This window comes from Ranitomeya variabilis, chromosome 3 (genome assembly GCF_051348905.1).
Source record: "Ranitomeya variabilis isolate aRanVar5 chromosome 3, aRanVar5.hap1, whole genome shotgun sequence".
Lineage (NCBI taxonomy): Eukaryota > Metazoa > Chordata > Amphibia > Anura > Dendrobatidae > Ranitomeya > Ranitomeya variabilis.
In genome coordinates this window covers 730,681,859-730,702,971 of record NC_135234.1, presented here as the reverse complement: position 1 = coordinate 730,702,971, position 21,113 = coordinate 730,681,859, and the positions used below count along the sequence as shown (strand labels likewise).

Here is a 21,113-nt window from a genome sequence, read left to right as displayed (position 1 = left end):
GGTACATTCTGTTCCTTCACTTTTGGAATCAAATTTATGTAATTGACGCTTAATGATGAGCAGTTTTCATTTGTGTTTAATTTTTCCTCTCCTTCAAAGATCCATAACTTTTTTTTCTCCTTCGCCTCATTGGGGGACACAGACCGTGGTGTATGCTGCTGCCACTAGGAGGCTGACACTAAGTGATACAAAGAAAGTTTGCTCCTCCCCTGCAGTATACGCCCTCCTGCTGGCTCTCTGCTCCTCCCCTGCAGTATACGCCCTCCTGCTGGCTCTCAGCTCCCCCCCTGCAGTATACGCCCTCCTGCTGGCTCTCAGCTCCTCCCCTGCAGTATACGCCCTCCTGCTGGCTCTCAGCTCCTCCCCTGCAGTATACGCCCTCCTGCTGGCTCTCAGCTCCTCCCCTGCAGTATACGCCCTCCTGCTGGCTCTCAGCTCCTCCCCTGCAGTATACGCCCTCCTGCTGGCTCTCAGCTCCTCCCCTGCAGTATACGCCCTCCTGCTGGCTCTCAGCTCCTCCCCTGCAGTATACGCCCTCCTGCTGGCTCTCAGCTCCTCCCCTGCAGTATACGCCCTCCTGCTGGCTCTCAGCTCCTCCCCTGCAGTATACGCCCTCCTGCTGGCTCTCAGCTCCTCCCCTGCAGTATACGCCCTCCTGCTGGCTCTCAGCTCCTCCCCTGCAGTATACGCCCTCCTGCTGGCTCTCAGCTCCTCCCCTGCAGTATACGCCCACCTGCTGGCTCTCAGCTCCTCCCCTGCAGTATACGCCCTCCTGCTGGCTCTCAGCTTCTCCCCTGCAGTATACGCCCTCCTGCTGGCTCTCAGCTCCTCCCCTGCAGTGTACGCCCTCCTGCTGGCTCTCAGCTAACCAGTTATTGCTTTGTGTCTGTAGGAGGCACACGGGTCTGGTTTAGACCCCATCATTTTTATTTTATTTTTTATTTTTCTGTAAATTTTTATTTTTTAATTAGGAGTGAAGGGGGCGACGGATCCTTTCAAGGTTCCGATCTCCCCCGAACCATCAACAGGCGAGCACGTCGAGTATACCTCCCCGTACCCTCTCCTGCGACGTGGGAAGCCATGCCTGAGCTCACTTCAGGGGCGAAGGTTCCTTCACTGCCCCGATCTCCCCACACCAGCAACAGGCGACCACATGGAGTGTCGCCTCCATGTATCCTCTCCTGGAGCCAGGCCTAATGCCGGACAACTGGCCCTGTCCACCCGGGGGCTGAACTCCGTGGATGTACAGAGGCCCCTCTCTATGGCGTCCGAGGAGCCCCCACTGTACCACCACTGTGAAAGCGGATGGCACAAGGAGGCGGATGGTTCCTCTCCACCTCCCTAATAAACGGATGGATTGATCCCTGCTTATCCCTGCACCGTCCACGCTGCACAGAACAGCGCTGAAACCCACATCCGCAGCGGCTCCATGCCGGGAGTGATGCCGGGATGGTGAGTGGATCCATCTGCAGAGGGATATCCACATGCTGACGGGCAGCCTCAGCCACTTTCCTGTGGCCCACCTCTCTGAGGTAACGCTCTGGCCAGCTGCAAAAATTTAGCCCCGGCTTCGGCCGATGTGTAGACCACATCCCGGAAGTCTCGCCTGGAACGTCCCGCATATGTGTCGCCCGCCGGCTACAGAAATTTAGGCCCCGGCTTGGGCCTATTCAACATCGTGTCCGAGGCTCCGCCCCCCCCCCCCCCCCCCCCCCCCGAATTGGCGCTTCTCGCTCTCTGCGAGATTTTATCAACTCTGCATCTCCCGGTGGCCATCTTGGTCCACCCGGCAGGCTCACACTGGGGCGATGGTTTTTTGCATTAAAGGGGCACATCGACTCTACATCAGTACCCGTGTAAGGAAGTACCTGACCAGTCCCTTAAAGGCACACGACCAGTATTCCCTGGTCTTAAAGGCACACGACCAGTATTCCCTGGTCTTAAAGGCACACGACCAGTATTCCCTGGTCTTAAAGGCACACGACCAGTATTCCCTGGTCTTAAAGGCACACGACCAGTATTCCCTGGTCTTAAAGGCACACGACCAGTATTCCCTGGTCTTAAAGGCACACGACCAGTATTCCCTGGTCTTAAAGGCACACGACCAGTATTCCCTGGTCTTAAAGGCACACGACCAGTATTCCCTGGTCTTAAAGGCACACGACCAGTATTCTCTGTTCATTGGGAGACACAGCTCCCACCCTGGTATTGGCTTGTGCTTGTTTTTATAATCTGATATGCTATACTCTCAAATATAATGTGACATGCTATACGCTCATATGTTATTGATCTCCTACTGCTTTTGCGCCTAACTGGTTAGCTGAGAGCCAGCAGGAGGGTGTATACTGCAGGGGAGGAGCTAACTTTCTTTGTATCACTTAGTGTCAGCCTCCTAGTGGCAGCAGCATACACCCACGGTCTGTGTCCCCCAATGATTGATTCAGAGAAAAGGATTTTACGGTGAGTACACAAAAATCCCTATTTTATTTTATTTATTTTTTACTTTCACTATCGCCATATTAGATCTTGTTGTTTTGCGGGACAAGTTGTAGTTTTAAATTACACCATTAATTTTACACTATAATGTGCTGAAAAACGAAGTGTCATGACATTTAAAAAAAATAAAATTCTGCTTGTTTTTTTATTTTGGTTTTCTTATTGATGGTATTTGTCGTATTAGAAAAATGACCCAATAACATTCTCCTTATTTGTACAGCTACAGCAATGCTAAACTTGTCTTTAAGTACCGTAGGTAAAAAAAAATAAATTTGAACTTTGTTTAAAATAAATAAATAAATAAATTAGTTTGACCATTTTCTGAGTCCTTTAATTTTTTTTTTTTTTCTATCCATGGAGCGGTGTGAGGCTTTGATTTTTGTGTGGTAAGCTGTAGTTGTTGTCGATGCCACTTTGAGGTACATACAATGGTTTCTTCACATATTGTATTTTTAGGAAACTTGGCTCTACTAAAAATCAGCAGTTCTGCCATTATTTTATTTTACTTTACAGCGTTAAATCATTTTATTTTTTTAATTCCTTCTTTTGTTACTGGTGTGATGATACTAAATATGATCTTATTTTATTTTTTAAAATTCTGTATTTTTGACCTAGGAAATAGTGATCGTTAGTTTGGGTTTTTTTTAGAATATTTTTAATATTTTATATACAATTATTTATTATTTTTTTAATTTCTGCTAAAGAGCGTGAAATTGAGATTTGTTTGATCACTTATTCTTTACTGAATTTTAAGTTTCACTGATCAGTACTGCTTTTTGTGCAGGTACAACAATAAAACCTACCGTATAGACGAGATCGCCTGGAACATGACTCCAGCGTCCACCTTCAAGAAGGCAGACGGAAGCGAGATCAGCTTTGTGGACTACTATAAGAACGTAAGACCTGCTGGGAATAATGAGAACTGGGAGCCTTGAGTGCGAAACTTCAGGAAATTTGTTTTGTTTTTTTTCTTTTTTAATTTCGTTGTTAAATACAGTTGAGAAAAAAAATCTTAAAAAAAAAAAAACACAAAAAACCTTGGATTGTCCACAACTCGCATTGAGGATTTATCCTTGGAGTTGGTGGACACCTGACACCAACAACGATTTGCTGTTTTCAGCTCCCGTTGCGACTGTGTACAAAGAAAGATTTTGGATACTTGCCGTAAAATCTGTTTCTTGGAACCTTCTTTTGGGGACACAGGAAACCATGAGTGTAAGCTGCTGACACTATGCAGAATAAGGCTTACTCCTCCGTAGCAGTATATACCCACCAGCTGGGAGAGAACCAACCAGTTTGGTCGAAAGCTGTGGGAAAGGGGTTAAAATAGATTACCCTAAATTGAACCCACAATGGCTCAAAAAGGGAGCGAGTGTCGTGGCCCCCAATGAAGGCTCAGAGAAAAAGATTTTACGGAAAGTACCCAAAATCTTCTTTCTCCTACGCCTCATTGGGGACACAGGACCATGGGTGTTATGCTGCTGCCACTAGGAGGACACTAAGTAAACACAGAAAGAATAGCTCCTCCCCTGCAGTATACACCCTCCTGCTGGCTCTCAGTGAACCAGTTCTTGCTTAGTGTCTGTAGGAGGCACTTGGGTCTATTTCAGACCCCACCGTTTTTATTTTAATTTTTGATATTTTGTTCTATTTTTTCCTTTAACGAGCGAATGGGGGCGACGGATCCTTTCTAGGCTCCGATCTCCCCGGAACCATCAACTGGCAAGTATGTGGAGCGTTCCTCCAGTATTCTTTCCTGCAACGTTGGATGCCAGCCCTGAGCTCACATTACGGGCGACGGTTCCTTCGCGTTCCAATCTCCCCCCTCCATAGCAGGCGACCACATGGAGTAGCCCTCCATCTACCTCTCCTGGAGCCAGGTGCATAGCCGGACATGATATATATGGCGTCCGTGCAGCCCCCCTCTGCATCACCACTGATATAGCGGATGACGCATGGCGGCAGAAGCTCTCCACCCCCTCCCTGACTAAGGCGACGGTGGATTGAGCACCGGCCCACCGCATCTACCGTGAGTACACTGCGGGGGCCGAGGCGCTGGGGGGTCCTGGTCCCCGGGGTATGGGAGGTCCGCACCTTAAGCCTGTGTCCGTGGTTGTTCCTTATTGTGGCAACCCCACGAAGGAGTGCAGCTAATGATGGCGCCAATAGCGGTCGCAGCGCTGTAGGCCGCAACTGCAGAGAAAAAAAAATTCCCTCAATACAGGCTGGAGTTTTGGCCCCGCCCACCGGCAGTTAGCCCCGCCCACTTTTTTCTGGCGCTTCTCGTTCTCTGTGATGAGCTCCCACTTCCTGGTCTCGGTGGCCATCTTGGGACACCCACAGCCCTGATGCTGCAGCACTGCTCCAGCATTTTCTATCACAGCCCTCAGGACTAGCGTTTTTCTCTGCCTACACTGCGGACCTGCCCTGGGGACTCAAGACACAGGACCTGGGTAAGCTGCAGACACATCGCTTACTAGCAGGGGAAGGGTTATGCTCTTTCCTCCAGGCTTTACTATGTCTCAACCAAAGCCTCACAAAAAGTCACAATACTGAATTGTGCACAGCTTGTGAACCGGTGACTGCTCAGGAACCACCTGTTGCTGATACTGAACCCAGTTAGCCTAGTCCACCTGAGTGGGCTACCTCCCTTAGCCGGTCTATGGCATCCCTGGCAAAAGCCATACGGATGACGTTTCCCATGGTCAGAACCCCTCGTACTCCAGGGGTCGTACCTTGCCAAGGAGTTCTGACTCTTCCAGGAAAAGGACTCATGCCATATCCCCAGACCATCAACGGGTTTCGGGTTCTGAGAGCTCCATTTCTCGCTCCCCTTCCATTGGGGCTAGTAGAGAACCTGTTTCAGAGGACGATTCTGATACGTCCCTAGATCAGGAATTTCATCACGATCAGGAGACCCTCGACTCTCTAATTGAGTCAGTGAATAAGGGTACCGTTACACAAAACGATTTACTAACGATCACGACCAGCGATACGACCTGGCAGTGATCGTTGGTAAGTCGTTGTGTGGTCGCTGGAGAGCTGTCACACAGACAGCTCTCCAGCGACCAACGATGCCAAGGTCCCCGGGTAACCAGAGTAAACATCGGGTTACTAAGCGCAGGGCCGCGTTTAGAAATCTGATGTTTACCCTGGTTACCATCGTAAATGTTAAAAAAAACAAACAGTACATACTCACATTCCGGTGTCCGTCAGGTCCCTTGCCGTCTGCTTCCCGCACTGACTGACTGCCGGCTTTAAAGTGAAAGCACAGCTGTGACATCACCGCTCTGCTTTCACTTTACGGCCGGCAGTCAGTGCGGGAAGCGGACGGCGAGGGACCTGACGGACATCAGAGGGTGAGTATGTACTGTTTGGTTTTTTTAACATTTACGATGGTAACCAGGGTAAACATCGGGTTACTAAGCGCGGCCCTGCGCTTCATAACCCGATGTTTACCCTGGTTACAAGCGAACGCATCGCTGGATCGGTGTCACACACACCGATCCAGCGATGACAGAGGGAGATCCAGCGACGAAAGAAAGTTCCAAACGATCTGCTACGACGTGCGATTCTCAGCAGGGTCCCTGATCGCTGCTGCGTGTCACACAGCGATATCGTATGGATATCGCTGGAACGTCACGGATCGTGCCGTCGTAGCGACAAAAGTGCCACTGTGAGACGGTACCCTAAGGCTTTCAGACTTGGAGGAATCCTTATCTAAAACGGATCATGCTGTGTCCTTTAAGAGGACCAAACGAGCTCACAGAGTGTTCGCCACTCATCCCGAGTTTAAGCAAATTGTTGAATCTCACAGGATCTGTCCAGATAAACGATTCACAGGGCAGAAGCCCATGGAGTCCAAATATCCCTTTGCCCAGGATCTAAGAAAAGATTGTTCACAATCTCCCCCAATAGATCCTGCGGTATCGCGCCTGGCTACCAAATCTGTTTTATCCTCCTCGGAGGGCACCTCTATCAAAAATCCAACCGATCGTCAGATCGACAATATGGCGCGTTCAGCCTTTGAAGCCTCAGCGGCCGCACTCTTTCCGTCTTTTGCCGCTACGTGGGTGGCTAAGGCTATGACCCACTGGGCTGAGGTCTTGTCTTCAGCAGTACTGGATACCAATCTTTCCCCCGAGATAGCAGACCTCGCTACTCAGATAGCCAGAGCTGGAGATTTTGTAGTGACCGCGTCCCTGAATGACGCTGACTGCGCTTCTCAAGCAGCAGCAAATGCCATCACCATCCGGAGGTCCCTATGGCTCAGGGACTGGCTTGCGGATTCTACTTCCAAAAAGTAATTGACTTCTCTCCCATATCAGAGCGGTCGCCTTTTTGGCGAAAAGCTCGACCAGTTAATTTCTGACGCCACTGGAGGGAAGAGTAAATTTCTTCCACAACAGAGACCCTCTCGTCGGCCCTTTTGGAACCTGCAACCACTGGCTCGTTCCCAATTTTTTTTTTTTTTTTTTGTTACAACTCAAACTGGTCCTCTACTTCCACATCTCCCGGTTCCGGCCGGGCACAATGTGGAGACACAGGTTCACAGGCCTCTTTTAAGCCTTCCCCTTCATGGAGAGGCAGGCCAAGGCAGCTGGGATCCAGAGGTGCCAGAACGGGCGGACCTTCCACACAATGACTCCCTGCGGTATCCGGGGGACACCCTCAAAGTAGGCGGCCGCCTGCTTTCCTTCAGTGCCGCGTGGCTCTCGGTCGTTCACGACGAGTGGGTCCGCGATCTAGTGTCCTCCGGATACAAGAGAGATCTCTTATCTCATCCTCCAAACCGTTTTTTCCGGTCTTCTCCTCCCAGGGCAAAAGCATCAGAGTTTTTCAAAGCTATAAGCTCTCTGAGAAAACACGGAGTCATTATTCCTGTCCCTCAAAGCGAAAGGTTTCAAGGTTTTTATTCAAACCTCTTCATTGTTCCAAACAAGGACGGTACAGTACGGCCCATACTGGACCTAAAAACTGCTGAACAGGTTCATCAGGGTACGACGGTTCCGGATGGAATCGCTTCGTTCTGTCATCGCCTCCATGGAAAAAGGCGAGTTCCTGGCGTCTATAGACATCCAGGACGCATACCTCCACATTCCTATTTTACCTTCTCACCAAAGGTTTCTACGCTTCGCAGTTCAGGAAGATCACTTCCAATTCGTTGCTCTGCCCTTCGGCCTCGCCACCGCTCCCAGGGTATTCATAAAGGTCAAAGCGGCTGCCGTGCTCATACTCCACACCCGAGGAGTGGTGTCGCTCCCGTATTTAGACGATATCCTCATCAAAGGCCCATCTTTCCGCTCCTGCAAGGAAGCCGTGGCCATCACAATAGATACCCTTTCTCGCCTGGGTTGGAAGATAAACTTCAAAAAATCTTCCCTAGTCCGGCTCAGCGAATTTCCTTTCTAGGAATGATACTCGACTCATCCCGGGGGTTGGTTCTTCTTCCCCCCCCCCCCGGAAAAGATCTCTGTCTTACAGCGAGAAGCTCAGAAGCTCTCTAAGCCTCCCTCTAACTCTCTGCGCTTTAGTATGAGAGTCCTTGGCAGGATGGTAGCAGCTATGTAGGCGGTTCCATTTGCCCAACTACACCTCCATCCTCTACAGCATGCCCTCCTGGCTGTTTGGGAGAGGAACCCGTTCTCCCTAGACCGTCGGTTCCTCCGTCCCCAGCGAGTCACAGTCTCACAGGTGGTGGACATTGAAATCCTCCCTGAATCAAGGGAAGTCTTTTTTTCCAGTACACTGGCTGGTTGTGACGACAGACGCCAGTCTTCTAGGCTGGGGAGCGGTGTTCCTTCATCACACTGCTCAAGGCCGCTGGTCCCCCCCCAGGAATCACGCCTTCCAATCAACATCTTGGAAATCTGGGCGATCAGGCTGGCACTTCTTCAGTTCCATCCCTTCCTAGCAGGTCGCCCAATCAGGATTCAGTCCGACAACGCCACTGCAGTGGCATACATCAACCGCCAAGGGGGAACCCGCAGCAGGGCGGCCATGACAGAGGTAGGCCACATCCTCCGATGGGCCGAGGAAAACCGCTCAATGATCTCTGCAGGTTCACATCCTGGGAGTGGACAATTGGGAGGCAGCTTCCTCAGTCGGCAATGCCTCGACTCCGGGGAGTGGTCTCTCTCCATCCAGAGATCTTCCACCAGATCTGCTGTCATTGGGGGAACCCCGGACGTGGATCTGATGGCCTCACGGCTGAATTCCAAGGTTCCCAACTTCATGGCTCGGTCCCACGACCCGGCAGCCATCGGGGCAGACGCTCTTGTTACTCCCGTGGCATCATTTTCGGCTTCCGTACATATTTCCCCCGCTTCCTCTCCTACCGAGAGTCATCAAGAAAATCAGAATAGAGAGGGTACTGGTAATCCTGATTGCGCCAGATTGGCCGCGCCGGGCGTGGTAGCGGAACTAGTTCAACTAGTTGCTGACGTTCCCTGGCGATTACCGATTCGCGCAGATCTGCTATCTCAAGGCCCCTTTTACCACCAGAACTCAGAGGCCCTGTGTTTGACGGCATGGCCGTTGAGTCCTGGGTCCTAACCCAGGCAGGTTTCTCTCCAGAAGTCATAGCTACCATGATCAACGCTAGAAAGCCTACGTCTATGCGTATCTATCATCACACTTGGAAGACCTTCTTTTCATGGTGTAGCGACCGAGGACGTTCTCCTCTACATTTTTTCCATCCCTGCCATTCTCGAGTTCTTACAAACGGGTTTGGACTTGGGTCTCGCCCTTAGTTCTCTCAAGGGGCAGATCTCAGCTGTCTGTTCTCTTCCAACGCAGGATTGCCAACAGATTACAGGTCAAGACGTTTATTCAGGGAGTCTTCCATCGGGCGCCCCCCTATAGGATGCCGTTGGAACCATGGGATCTTAATCTCTACAGGAGGTTTCCCTATCTCTCCTTTCATGGAAAGTTGCTTTTCTAGTTGCGGTCACCTCTATCAGACGAGTCTCCGTACTGGCGGCTCTGTCCTCTCAAGTTCCGTTCCTGAATTTTCATCAGGATAAAGTGGTTTTGAGGACATTTCCGTCTTTTCTACCGAAAGTTGTATCCTCTTTTCATCTCAATGAGGAGATTGTCTTACCCTCACTCTGTCCGGCACCAGTCCATTGCATCGAGAAGGCCCTTCACACACTGGATTTAGTGAGTGCTCTTAGGAGATATGTCGGGGTCGTAAACGACAATTACCCTTCCTTCACCAGTCATTCCAAATTAACGTATGAGCCGAGCATTTGGTACCGGGTAAGAATGACTCAGACAAGGTGTTGATTCAATCTCAATTGAATGCCCGTGCATCTACTCATGTCTGCAACGGTCACAACAACTGGCTTTATTCTAAAATACACAATACTATATTGAGTGTTAGGGGAAGGCGTGCATTAGGCGGGGTTTAAGCTAGCATCCAGTCTTTCTGATTTGTTCTGATGTCTTCTGGTGGATTCCTCCTTTTCTTCACATTCCTTAAGTTTCGATTTCCAAAGAAATGACTTAACCCTTCGGTCACTAACCTGAAACGAAACTGAACACTGGCAACCATCTTTAAATACAATTACATATGCATTAGCTAGCAGATAGGAAAAAACTTATTGTTTCACAGTATAAGAGTATAAAAGTACAAAGGTATATAAGAAATATATTTTCACCTTGACAATCCCCCCTAAACACTAAGTTTTTCCCTTAAAGAAAGATCCTTCGAGACTGTCCATGTGATGGGAAAAGGGGAGGTGGATTTCTTCATCCAGACACCTCAGAAACTCTCCCCTAGCGAGAGGCCTCCAGGCAGCTGAACCCTTCACTAACCTCACATGGAGTTCTCCCACTGTCCCTAAACTAAATCTCTTGGCATCATCTGAGAATGGGGGATTTTGTCTACTCTCTTGAGAGGAATATACTTCGGGATCTCCCCTGGATCAGTACCATTGTACTCTGGTGGGTCTACTTCTTGATTGAAGAAGGTGTCAGTCGGAGTTGCTTTGGAAATAACCTTTTTATACAAGGGAATAACACAACAGAGAATTATCGATCCAATTACAAGGAGGGCAATCAGTACTAAACAAGCTTGTTGAAGGAATCCCTTGATCCCACCTAACCAACTGGAGAAGAAAGATGTGTCTATTCCAGCATACATGACACATCGTCTTATTGTCCTAATTCGTTCAACTTCTTTCAGGTCTTTCGGATCTACATTTCGCCATTCAGGTCTGGCTGTCTATATTTCGTATCGTAAGTCTTTGGTCATACCGTCAATGAATGTATTTACCAATACTTTAACATCAAGTGGGTCTATGGGACTGTACCCCATGTCTTCCCATTTCAGCTGTAACTGTCCAAAGTATAGCTCTACACTCTCTCCTTTGTCACATTTGTAGAAAATCTTAATTTGCGTCCTAGCACGTCACCCGCTTTTGTGCTCACTAACTACCTAGGCCTGCCTAGGTGCACTTATACTTCCAACATATGGTCATTATTTGTCTGTAAAATGAGAAAGGTTGGTTCCCAGGGTCAGCCAAACGTTTTTGCGTAGCTAGCTAGTCAGAGGGCCTCCAGGGATAATACTCCTGTATCTGTCTTACCCTACCTGATGTGGTTGGTTCTCTGGTGGTGGGGGCGACATGACATGCTGGTCTACAGCTCCTTCCCAAAAGGATTACTGTCAGCCTACTCCTAAAAGTTAATGTCCCCACTATCCACCAACCACAATCCTGTGTCAGCTTCTTATATCACTGCATGTGATCTTGTCTGGACAGGATTCAGTGTAATACTCTTAGGTCGGGTTGCAGCACGGGTCATACAAGTGTTAGGGCCCAAGCCCTCAACTATATCCTGAAAGGCATCATAGCTATAATTGACAAATCTTTGTTCACTGTAATATATATAATTGATCCATTCAACATTTTTATTAATCTGCACCTGTGGGATTATAGAAGCAATGCCGGCATAGATCTGGTTCTGGGCTTTAAACTGGTCAGGCACCCCCCTTGGCACTCCAATGGCATCAATATATACTAGTAGATCTTCTTCATAACTCATGTGGAGCTGATCAAAACTTCTCCTCTTTCTGGTAGGTTCATCAGGTACCTCTGGATCCCAAGGTAAAATCTTGAACTGCATGGCTAGTTTAACAAGGGTACATTGGCCTATCCAGGCATTAGGCAACCTAGGACGGAGCTTACCGTCTCCACATAACCAATAAATGTAGTACATATATTGTGCATGTTTGATTAGCAAATCAGTATCTAGAGAACTGTTCCCTTTGCAGAAACCTGTCTCGAAGATCCCTACTAGTGTACCTGTGGTGTCGTGGGAATTATAGCAGGTGTAATTGTCAGCTAATACGGTTACTCCTCCTGGAACCTTTAGTCTGGGTTCCTTATGAATTAGTAGGACATAATCTGGACAATCAGTGGACTTCAAACCTTTCAACAAATTCATGACACAGGCGGTGGTGTTGTCATCAGGAAAAAGCAATGCATGCGTGTATAGATGCGTATTCGCAGCAGCACAAGCAATACATCCTACAGAGATATTCTGGACTCTTACATTGTATCTCACCCATTCTAACCATAGGTTTTTCCTTGGGGCTGTTTGTGTTTCTATGGAGAAAACCTCTTGCCAACTGAGACCTGGAATGGAGATCACTTCATTAACTACATTTTGCAAACGCTCACCTGGGCTTGTTTTAGGTGTACTAGTAACGGGGGCCTTGGTTGGTCTGAAACTAATATCCTGGAGCTGTATATGGCCTAAATTCCCATGGTATCCACTACTAAATACATAATTATAATGCCTTCCCAAAACGAACGTCTGTAGATCAGCAGATTGGGGGCTTTCGAGATTTAGGAGGAGGGGGTGACAACTTTTACCCCATCTACAGCCCCTAAGTGATTGCAGAAGGGCTGTTAGATGCATTCTCTCACGAAGACTCCTACCCGTCCCATCCTTAGGGAACATGGCTTCGCTAGGCTTATATCCCCAATCATCTCCCGTATTCCAGGCAGCATCTGACCAATAATAACAGTTATTGTTGTCATTTCTGGTAGCACGCATATAAAACTGGATGATTCCCTCTACCACCCGTTCAGTCTCGAGACACTTGACTACATCACAGAAATCAAATCGCCAGATATTTACCGGGGCTGTCAGGTTTATCCAGAGAATAGTGGGACCTTAGTATTTTCATTTACATTAGGGGCCGAGAAGGTAGGGGCGAGGATGGCCCCCATTTCCAGGATCAAAAACAACAGCAACATTTCCCTTCAGTCACTACTGTGACTAAACACTGGTTCGGTCTCTTTTACAATATGAGGCGTGGATCCAAGTGCTCTTTCCTTCAAGTTTTACTGCGGTGGGGGGTGACCAGGATCACCGTGTGAAGTCCTTCAAATCTCGGCTGGAGACAATCTCTGCACACAAACTTTTTCACATACACCAGGTCTCCTGGCACAAAGGGATGGTGTCCAGGAACCTTGTCTGGGTCTGGAAGAGAACTGAAGACAGTTAAATGCACTTTGGCAAGGTGTCCATGTAAGGCCTGCACATAGCTAGTCAAGTCCTGGTACTTGAGCTGCAACTGTTGTGGAAAGAAACATTCAAGATTGGGGCTCCTGCCAAACAGAATCTCATACAGTGACTGTCCTGTCTTCCTGTTTGGGGTATATCTTACTGAAAACAAAGCTAGAGGAAGGCATTCTGTCCATGGTTTACCAGTCTCTGCCATTGCCTTCTGGATTTTAAGCTTAAAAGTTCCATTTAGTCTCTCCACTTTTCCACTGCTCTGTGGATGGAGTATGCAATGCTTGACTTACCCCCAGTGCTGCCATTACCTCTGACATGATCTATCCAGTAAAATGGGAACTCCGATCGCTTTCAATGACTTCAGGAACTCCATACCTGCATATGATCTCAGCCATCAGTTTCTTCGCCGTTGTCTTAGCCGTAGCTTTGTCAACTGGGTAGGCTTCTGGCCAACCTGAAAATAAATCAATGCAGACCAACACATACTCATACGTCCCTACCCTGGGTAACTGAATATAATCAATCTGCAGTCTCTGGAATGGGTAAAGGGCCGGGGAGTGTGTTTGGATGGGGTTTTCACTGTCCTACTCTGATTATGTGTGGCACATATCATGCAGCTCTGTACCTGCCTTTCTGCGCAGGTGGAAAACCCGTGGGCAATCCATTGTTTCTGTAGGGTGTCACACATGGCCGTCTTCGAGTGGTGCACATTCTCGTGCAGAACCTGTGGTAGGCAGACCTTTTCACCCCTCCCCCATAGTCCAGTGACGGTATCAGAGCAAGCCCCTATCTTTTGCCACCTATTTTTCTCCTCCTTACTTGCCTGTTCTTGTAACCGGGCTAAGATGTCTTTCAACACAAATGGAGATGGTGGGGTGTCTAGGTGGTGTACTCTAGAGGCCACAGGAGTGCTTGCTGCTTTCTTGGCAGCCTGGTCTGCCAGTGCGTTACCCTTTTGTCCGTCCATCAGTGCCTTTGGTATGTGCCTTTACCTTTATGATGCCTGCTTGGGTGGGAAGCTGTAGTGCATTCATAAGTTGCTGGACTGCCTCAGCATGTTTAATGTGGTGGCCATTTGCTGTCAGAAAAGCCCTGGCTCTCCAGATAGGCCCATAATCGTGTGCAATGTCAAAGGCATACCTGGAATCAGTGTAGATATTTACAGTCTTACCTTCTGCTAGTTTGCACGCTTCTATGAGCGCCTTGAGCTCTGCTTCTTGTGCAGACATATGAGCAGGCATTGACTCTGCCTTGATTACCTCATGTTCTGAGACCACAGCATAGCTGGTACAGTAGCGTCCTTGGTCATCTTGGTGACGGGATCCATCTACAAAAAGCTCAAAATCAGCATTAGAATAGGCACACTAGAGACCAGCCGTTTCCTAAGACATTAATTCCAGACAATCATGTGATTTGGAAACCTAATCTTGTTCCGCTGGATCCATTCTTAAAAGAAAAAGAGTGTCCTTGCTCATGTCACCTACTCCTCCCCCCTTTGGATCCAGGGGAACTAGGAGAAGAGTAGCGGGGTTCAGGACAGTGCACCTTTTCAAAGTCACATTAGTAGGCATGAGAATAGCACACCGAAGTCGCAGCTGTCCAGCCATGGACATATGTGGCTAGATTGTACTTGGTTAAGGATACCATATACATCGTGGGGTATGGATCGTCAGTGGGTGATTCAAAACAATCTCTGAAGACTTGTATAGCAACAGCTGGACAGACAACACAGTCCAAATACAGGAGGGACTTCCTCTTGCCACCGTATCCAGGCGGCCGCTGTAATAAGCAACAGATCTCTATTTGTCTCCACGAAGCTGAGTCAGCACACCTGTAGCATGTCCTGCATAGGTGAGCTCTGTCTGCAATACTGTACGGCAGTGCTCAGGTGTCTTGTAATCATATACGGGGCCTGCAGTGTGTAGCACTATATCACAGGGCAAATTCCCTCCCTGGGTAGTCATAGCATCTCCTGGATGCAAGGGGCCATGAATGATAAAGTAGGCCTGACTCTCTTGGGCTATGGCTGGCCCCCCTTTGGCATAACTGTCCACGTCAATTGTCATCCCTGATAAATAAATGCAAACAGAACTGGCAATCTGGGTATAATGGAATGCTGAAGAAGACATTGGCAAGATCGATAACTATGAACCAAGCAGCATCCTGAAATATCTGGGACAAAAGAATATGTGGCTTAGGCACCACCGGAGTTTCTGGAACAGTAACTGCATTAAATGCCTGTAGATCTTGTACCAGCCGGTACACAGGGGGTTGGCCGGGTGGGGTCTTTTTCTTAACGGGAAACAAGGGTGTGTTACATGGGGAAACACAGGGTATCAGGGCACCATTATCGAATAACATTTGTATTTGCCCCTTGAGACACTGCTCCTGATCATATTTCAAAGGGTATTAATGGACTTTAGAAAAAGGGGCACCAGGTTTGAGAAACACTTTTACTGGTTCTACAGGCATTATTGGGGGAGAATCTGGGTCTATCAGGACCATCATAACCGTAGGAAGGGCAAGTAGGATACACATCTCTTTATATTCATCTGCATAGGAGTTATATAACGCAAGGACCATCTGACCATCATCTTGGAATTATATCCTGGAGCAGAACTGTAATAATAAATCTGCCCCCAGTAAATTTACTGAACATATAGAAAAGATTACGAACTGAGCAGTAACTTCAGGGAAAGGTCCCACAGAGATAGGTTTTATAAGAGTATATTTATTGGGTCTGTCATCTACTCTAATTAAAACAAGCTCTTGATCTGAGAATTTGCATGGCGGGGCTGAGGAGAGAGGTTCCCAGACAGGGTTAAAAGGGATATTTTAGTATGAGACTGGATTTGTGTAAGGTGGGGAGGGCTGGAGCTGATAAGAAACGCTGCTGTCCTCGCAGCTGTGAAAGGGGGGCTGTATTTGGAGCGGGGAATTGCTGTCAGCGTTTAGCAAGGGAAAGGTGGGGGCTACAACTCCGGGTCTTCTTGAACAGACCTCTCTACACTAAGAATTAGTAACTCCGCATACATCACAGATCCACGCAGCCGGATCACAGGATGGAGGCGCACCAAGTTCTGACAACCCAACATATATATTGGTGCCTTAGGATTGAGGGGCACAGCCAGATTTCACTTTCAATTCACAATATTTCACAGATCTACCAGCGCGTACAACACTAAGAAAACACAGGGAGACTCGAGCGCAGCGACCTGCTGCTGCCCCTCCCTACCAGAAACACGGAGATAAGGACAAAAATCACTGCATTCCTCAGCACAAAAAGGGAGAAGCGAGGCCCAGCTCCCTGCCCCCCCCCCCCTCTTTCTCCGGCACGTAGCGCAGATAAGGAGAAAGAAGAAGAACTGACAAAGAAATCTCGCAGCGGTCTGCCTCGCCCCTCCCCTACACTACACAGCACTGATACAAAGCTCCGTATCCTCTACAAAGTCACAAATTACAGCAGTTTTCAGACCTAATTTCTACAAAACTTTCCTATAATCCTCCGTGGTCTGGGCGGAGCCCCAAGGACGGTCCGTACACACACACGCGGCAGGTCTCCACCCAGGTTGGATTCTGCACAACACAAACAGGACACACCTACACTTCTGGAGAGCTCGTCCCGCCGCCATTACAGGGCGGTGGCTGGGACTACATTTTCATCATCGGTGGCACGGCGGCCATTTTACAATCTGTAAGATCACAGTTCACAGGCATTTTATAACCAAACACGGGCTCTACATTATCTGATCCTTCCTCTCCATCAACCTATTTTCATCCTTTGTTCTTTAAGCCTCGCGCAACTCGCAGATAAGCTTCTTGACTGTCTCTTGCCCTCCCGTGACTCCACTATTGCCTTAACTTCCACAGAATCCTCATCTAACTTGTGGGGCACAGACTTCTTTTGCTTTAAGATACGCAGCTTGACTCACAGAATACTATGATTTTCTGCAGTAAAACCACTGGCAGCGATATTCAACACTGTGTTCCACAGTACGGAGCCTCACGTTCGACGTACTAGGAAAAGAGCCTCGCGCTCAATATTTCCTGTCCCTAACCTGAACACAGTGATTAACAGACTATCCTGCCACGATATTCCAAACCGTTGGGAGGCAGCCTCCTAATGAGACCCATCCACAAAAATATAGGTGGTCCCCTCACGGAACGTCTTAAGTTACCTATCAGCACAGGTGGTCCCCTCACGGAACGCCTTAGTTACCTGTCTGGACAGGTGGTCCCCTCTCGGAACGTCTGATTTACCTGTCAGCACAATATCACAGAGGCTGCGTCTCCTATCCCTTTCTCTAAGCTGCCCCACAATCTACAACTAGCTCAGTTTATCACTCCACTTCACTACTAGACAATAGTCACGGGTAGGGTGGTTGAACGGAGTACAATGACCGGTGGAGGAGGTGTGGTGTACAGAGGACGCACAGAATGCAACGTCTCTTAGTTGCTGGTTCAGAGCGTGGCACAGGATCGCGTTCGGTCTCACCACTCGACCGGTCACCTCCCGGACCCAAAGAGACCACAGACAAACCAATAACGGCTGAGACACTAGCAAGTGTGACACATACAGTGTATATGATCACCACTTACCGTGTGCGGAGGGTGATCAGTCCTCGAGGTCAGCCACTACGGGTATCATCCACAGACATCCAGGCATGGGTCCAGAGGGTCTCGGATCGCTGGCCACGCCCCCCGTTGGACTGCCAAAATTGTCGGGGTCGTAAACGACAATTACCCTTCCTTCACCAGTCATTCCAAATTAACGTATGAGCCGAGCATTTGGTACCGGGTAAGAATGACTCAGACAAGGTGCTGATTCAATCTCAATTGAATGCCCGTGCATCTACTCATGTCTGCAACGGTCACAACAACTGGCTTTATTCTAAAATACACAATACTATATTGAGTGTTAGGGGAAGGCGTGCATTAGGCGGGGTTTAAGCTAGCATCCAGTCTTTCTGATTTGTTCTGACGTCTTCTGGTGGATTCCTCCTTTTCTTCAAATTCCTTAAGTTTCGATTTCCAAAGAAATGACTTAACCCTTCGGTCACTAACCTGAAACGAAACTGAACACTGGCAACCATCTTTAAATACAATTACATATGCATTAGCTAGCAGATAGGAAAAAACTTATTGTTTCACAGTATAAGAGTATAAAAGTACAAAGGTATATAAGAAATATATTTTCACCTTGACAGATACATCTCGCGGACAGCGTCTTTCCACAAGTCAGATGCCCTATTCGTGCTCCCGGAAGGACCGAGGAAAGGGTTTCCCGCTTCCAAGGCGACAATAGCCAAATGGATCCGTTCGGCTATTCAGGAGTCCTACCGAGTCAGAGGTCTTCCTGTCCCAGCAGGGATTAACGCTCACTCCACTCGATCAGTGGGTGCGTCTTGGGCCATCCGGCACCAAGCTTCGGCAGCACAAGTTTGTAAGGCTGCGACTTGGCCCAGCCTGCATACCTTTACAAAACATTACCATATTCACTCTCAGGCATCGGCAGATGCGACCATCGGCAGGCGAATTTTGCAGGTGGCTGTGCCGCATCTGTAACTTGTGGGTACAAGCTGCAATTGCAGTTAATTGTTTCCCACCCAGGGACTGCTTTAGGACGTCCCATGGTCCTGTGTCCCCCAATGAGGCGTAGGAGAAAAGGAGATTTTTGTGTTCTCACCGTAAAATCCTTTTCTCCGAGCCTATCATTGGGGGACACAGCACCCACCCTGTTAGCCTATTGGCTTTGGTTTTTGTTGAGTTAACTTGGTTTTTGACATAGTTCATCCTTGTTAAATATTAAGCTCCTACTGCTTTGTTACCGAACTGGTTCACTGAGAGCCAGCAGGAGGGTGTATACTGCAGGGGAGGAGCTATTATTTCTGTGTTTTCTTAGTGTCCTCCTAGTGGCAGCAGCATAACACCCATGGTCCTGTGTCCCCCAATGATTGGCTCGGAGAAAAAGATTTTACGGTGAGTACACAAAAATCTCCTTTTTCTCTATCGCTTCATTGGGGGGACACCGTAAACCATAGGACATCATAAAGCAGTCCTTAGTGTGGGAAGAGGCAGGTACTCAAAAATGTAAGGTTGGTCCACTGCTACAGGAGGGACGTCCCTAATCCAGGTTGGTGATCACTAAAGAATAGACGAGAATCGTGTAGCACTAGGCGAAAGTGTGGACTGAAGACGAGGAAGCGACCTAACAGCCCATGAAGCTCCCACTGTTGTGATCCTAAGTGGAATAGGTCTTTACCTCACTCAGTTCCTGGCAAGATCCTGATTGAAAATAGAGAATGGGAGGAAAGAAGTATGAAATGCCTAGAGAAGGAAGGGAGGTAACGGCCTTACAAGGAAGGAGTGCAACCAGGCTCAGTACCCCTTGCAACCAGACATATAATAACAATAATAATCTTTATTTTAATATAGCGCTAACATATTCCGCAGCACTTTACAGTTGGCACACATTATCATCGCTGTCCCTGATGGGGCTCACAATGTAAATTCCCTATCAGTATGTCTTTGGGATGTGGGAGGAAACCAGAGAACCCAGAAGTACCCACGCAAACACGGAGAGAACATACAAACTCCTTGCAGATGTTGTCCTTGGTGAAATTGAATCCAGAACCCCAGCGCTGCAAGGCTGCAGTGCTGTTCACTGACCCACCGTGCTGCCCTGGCGGGAAAAAGGTGGACACCGTGCTATGATTTAGTTAAACACTCTGGTTGGAGAGACCCAGCGGCCAACTAGTCTGCTGCTTTTGTGTCCTGACGCAGACTAAGGGGCTGAGAAATCTGGAGGATGAAGAAGGGACCATGTGATGAGCAGGACTGAGAAAAGGAACATTTAGTTCAGTTCAAAAAACACTAGACTGTCTTGTTTAGTGTTCCGCTCTGGATGTAAGTTACGGCTCGTGCGGAAAAGGTGGACCCTGAACTACGAAGGGTTGGTCGAAGGGAAGATTCCTGGTCTTAAAAAGTGTCCCTGTGCTGTAAGCTCCTCGTATACAGCTCTGCAAGCTGGGGAAAAGTATTCATTGACACAGCCTACCACCAATAGGCAATGGGATTGGCTCCTCCCGGTCAGATTTGCTTCACCCAAGGGGGGAGAAACTAAGGTGTGATCTGGGGACGGAACATCGTGTTCCTTGCAATGAAAGGAAAGAGTTGTTTCAATGTCAACTGAATTTGATGAACACGCTGATGGAGGGGAAGGGGCAGGGAGATGGACACCGAAGAGACAATATCACTAGAAGGACCAAAGACTCTATTCTCCATGGACGCCAAGGTCTTTCCATGGTAAAATTCCACACACAGGTGAAATAGGCGTGATAACATCTACAAGGGAGCAGTAACGACCGCTCGTCTGAAGGGAAGGCTCTGAAGAGAAGATCATTCCCTGTCTCTGGAAATGGAAAACTACTGGTCACGTTGTAAGCAGAAAAGAACCAGCAACCTAAGGACGAACTCTCACATCCTGATAGGCGAAGCTCAACTGACAAATGAGATTCGTCAAGAGACACAGCCTTAATGAGGTCCTTGCCTAGTATGGCGGGCCTAGGCTGCGGCATCAGATGCTTCATCTTGAGGCATATGGAAACAGTCGGTCCGTCACAATACGAGATAGGTGACGGCCCTGGAAGGATGGAAAAAGGCGAATACCTGAATGCAGGAACTTAAAACCAGAGATACAGTTGTGCTCAGAAGTTTACATACCCAGCAGAATTTTTGATTTATTGGCCTTTTTTTCAGAGAATATGATTGATAACACCAAAACTTTTCCTCCACTCATGGTTAGTGAATCCATTTATTGTCAGACTACTGTGTTTTCTCTTTTTAAATCATAATGACAACACAAAACATCCAAATGACCCTGATCAAAAGTTCACATACCCCATTTCTTATTACTGTGTATTGCCCCCTCTAACATCAATGACAGCTTGAAGTCTTTTGTGGTAGTTGTGTATGAGGTTCTTTATTTTCTCAGATGGTAAAGCTGCCCACTCTTCTTGGCAAAAAGCCTCCAGTTCCTGTAAATGGATGATGAGGGAGCAGAGGGGATCCAGACGTGGAACTGG

The 21,113-nt window shown here is 48.1% G+C and overlaps 1 protein-coding gene across 2 annotated transcripts in view; it reads left to right on the top strand.

Moving 5' to 3' along the window:
- Window positions 1-21,113, top strand: part of LOC143817215 (piwi-like protein 1) — a 119,202-nt gene that overhangs the window by 41,848 nt on the left and 56,241 nt on the right. For both annotated transcript variants that reach the window (XM_077298427.1, XM_077298428.1), the window contains exon 9: window positions 3,281-3,392. In XM_077298427.1, coding sequence (XP_077154542.1) covers window positions 3,281-3,392 — 112 coding nt within the window. The remainder of the gene's footprint in view (window positions 1-3,280; window positions 3,393-21,113) is intronic.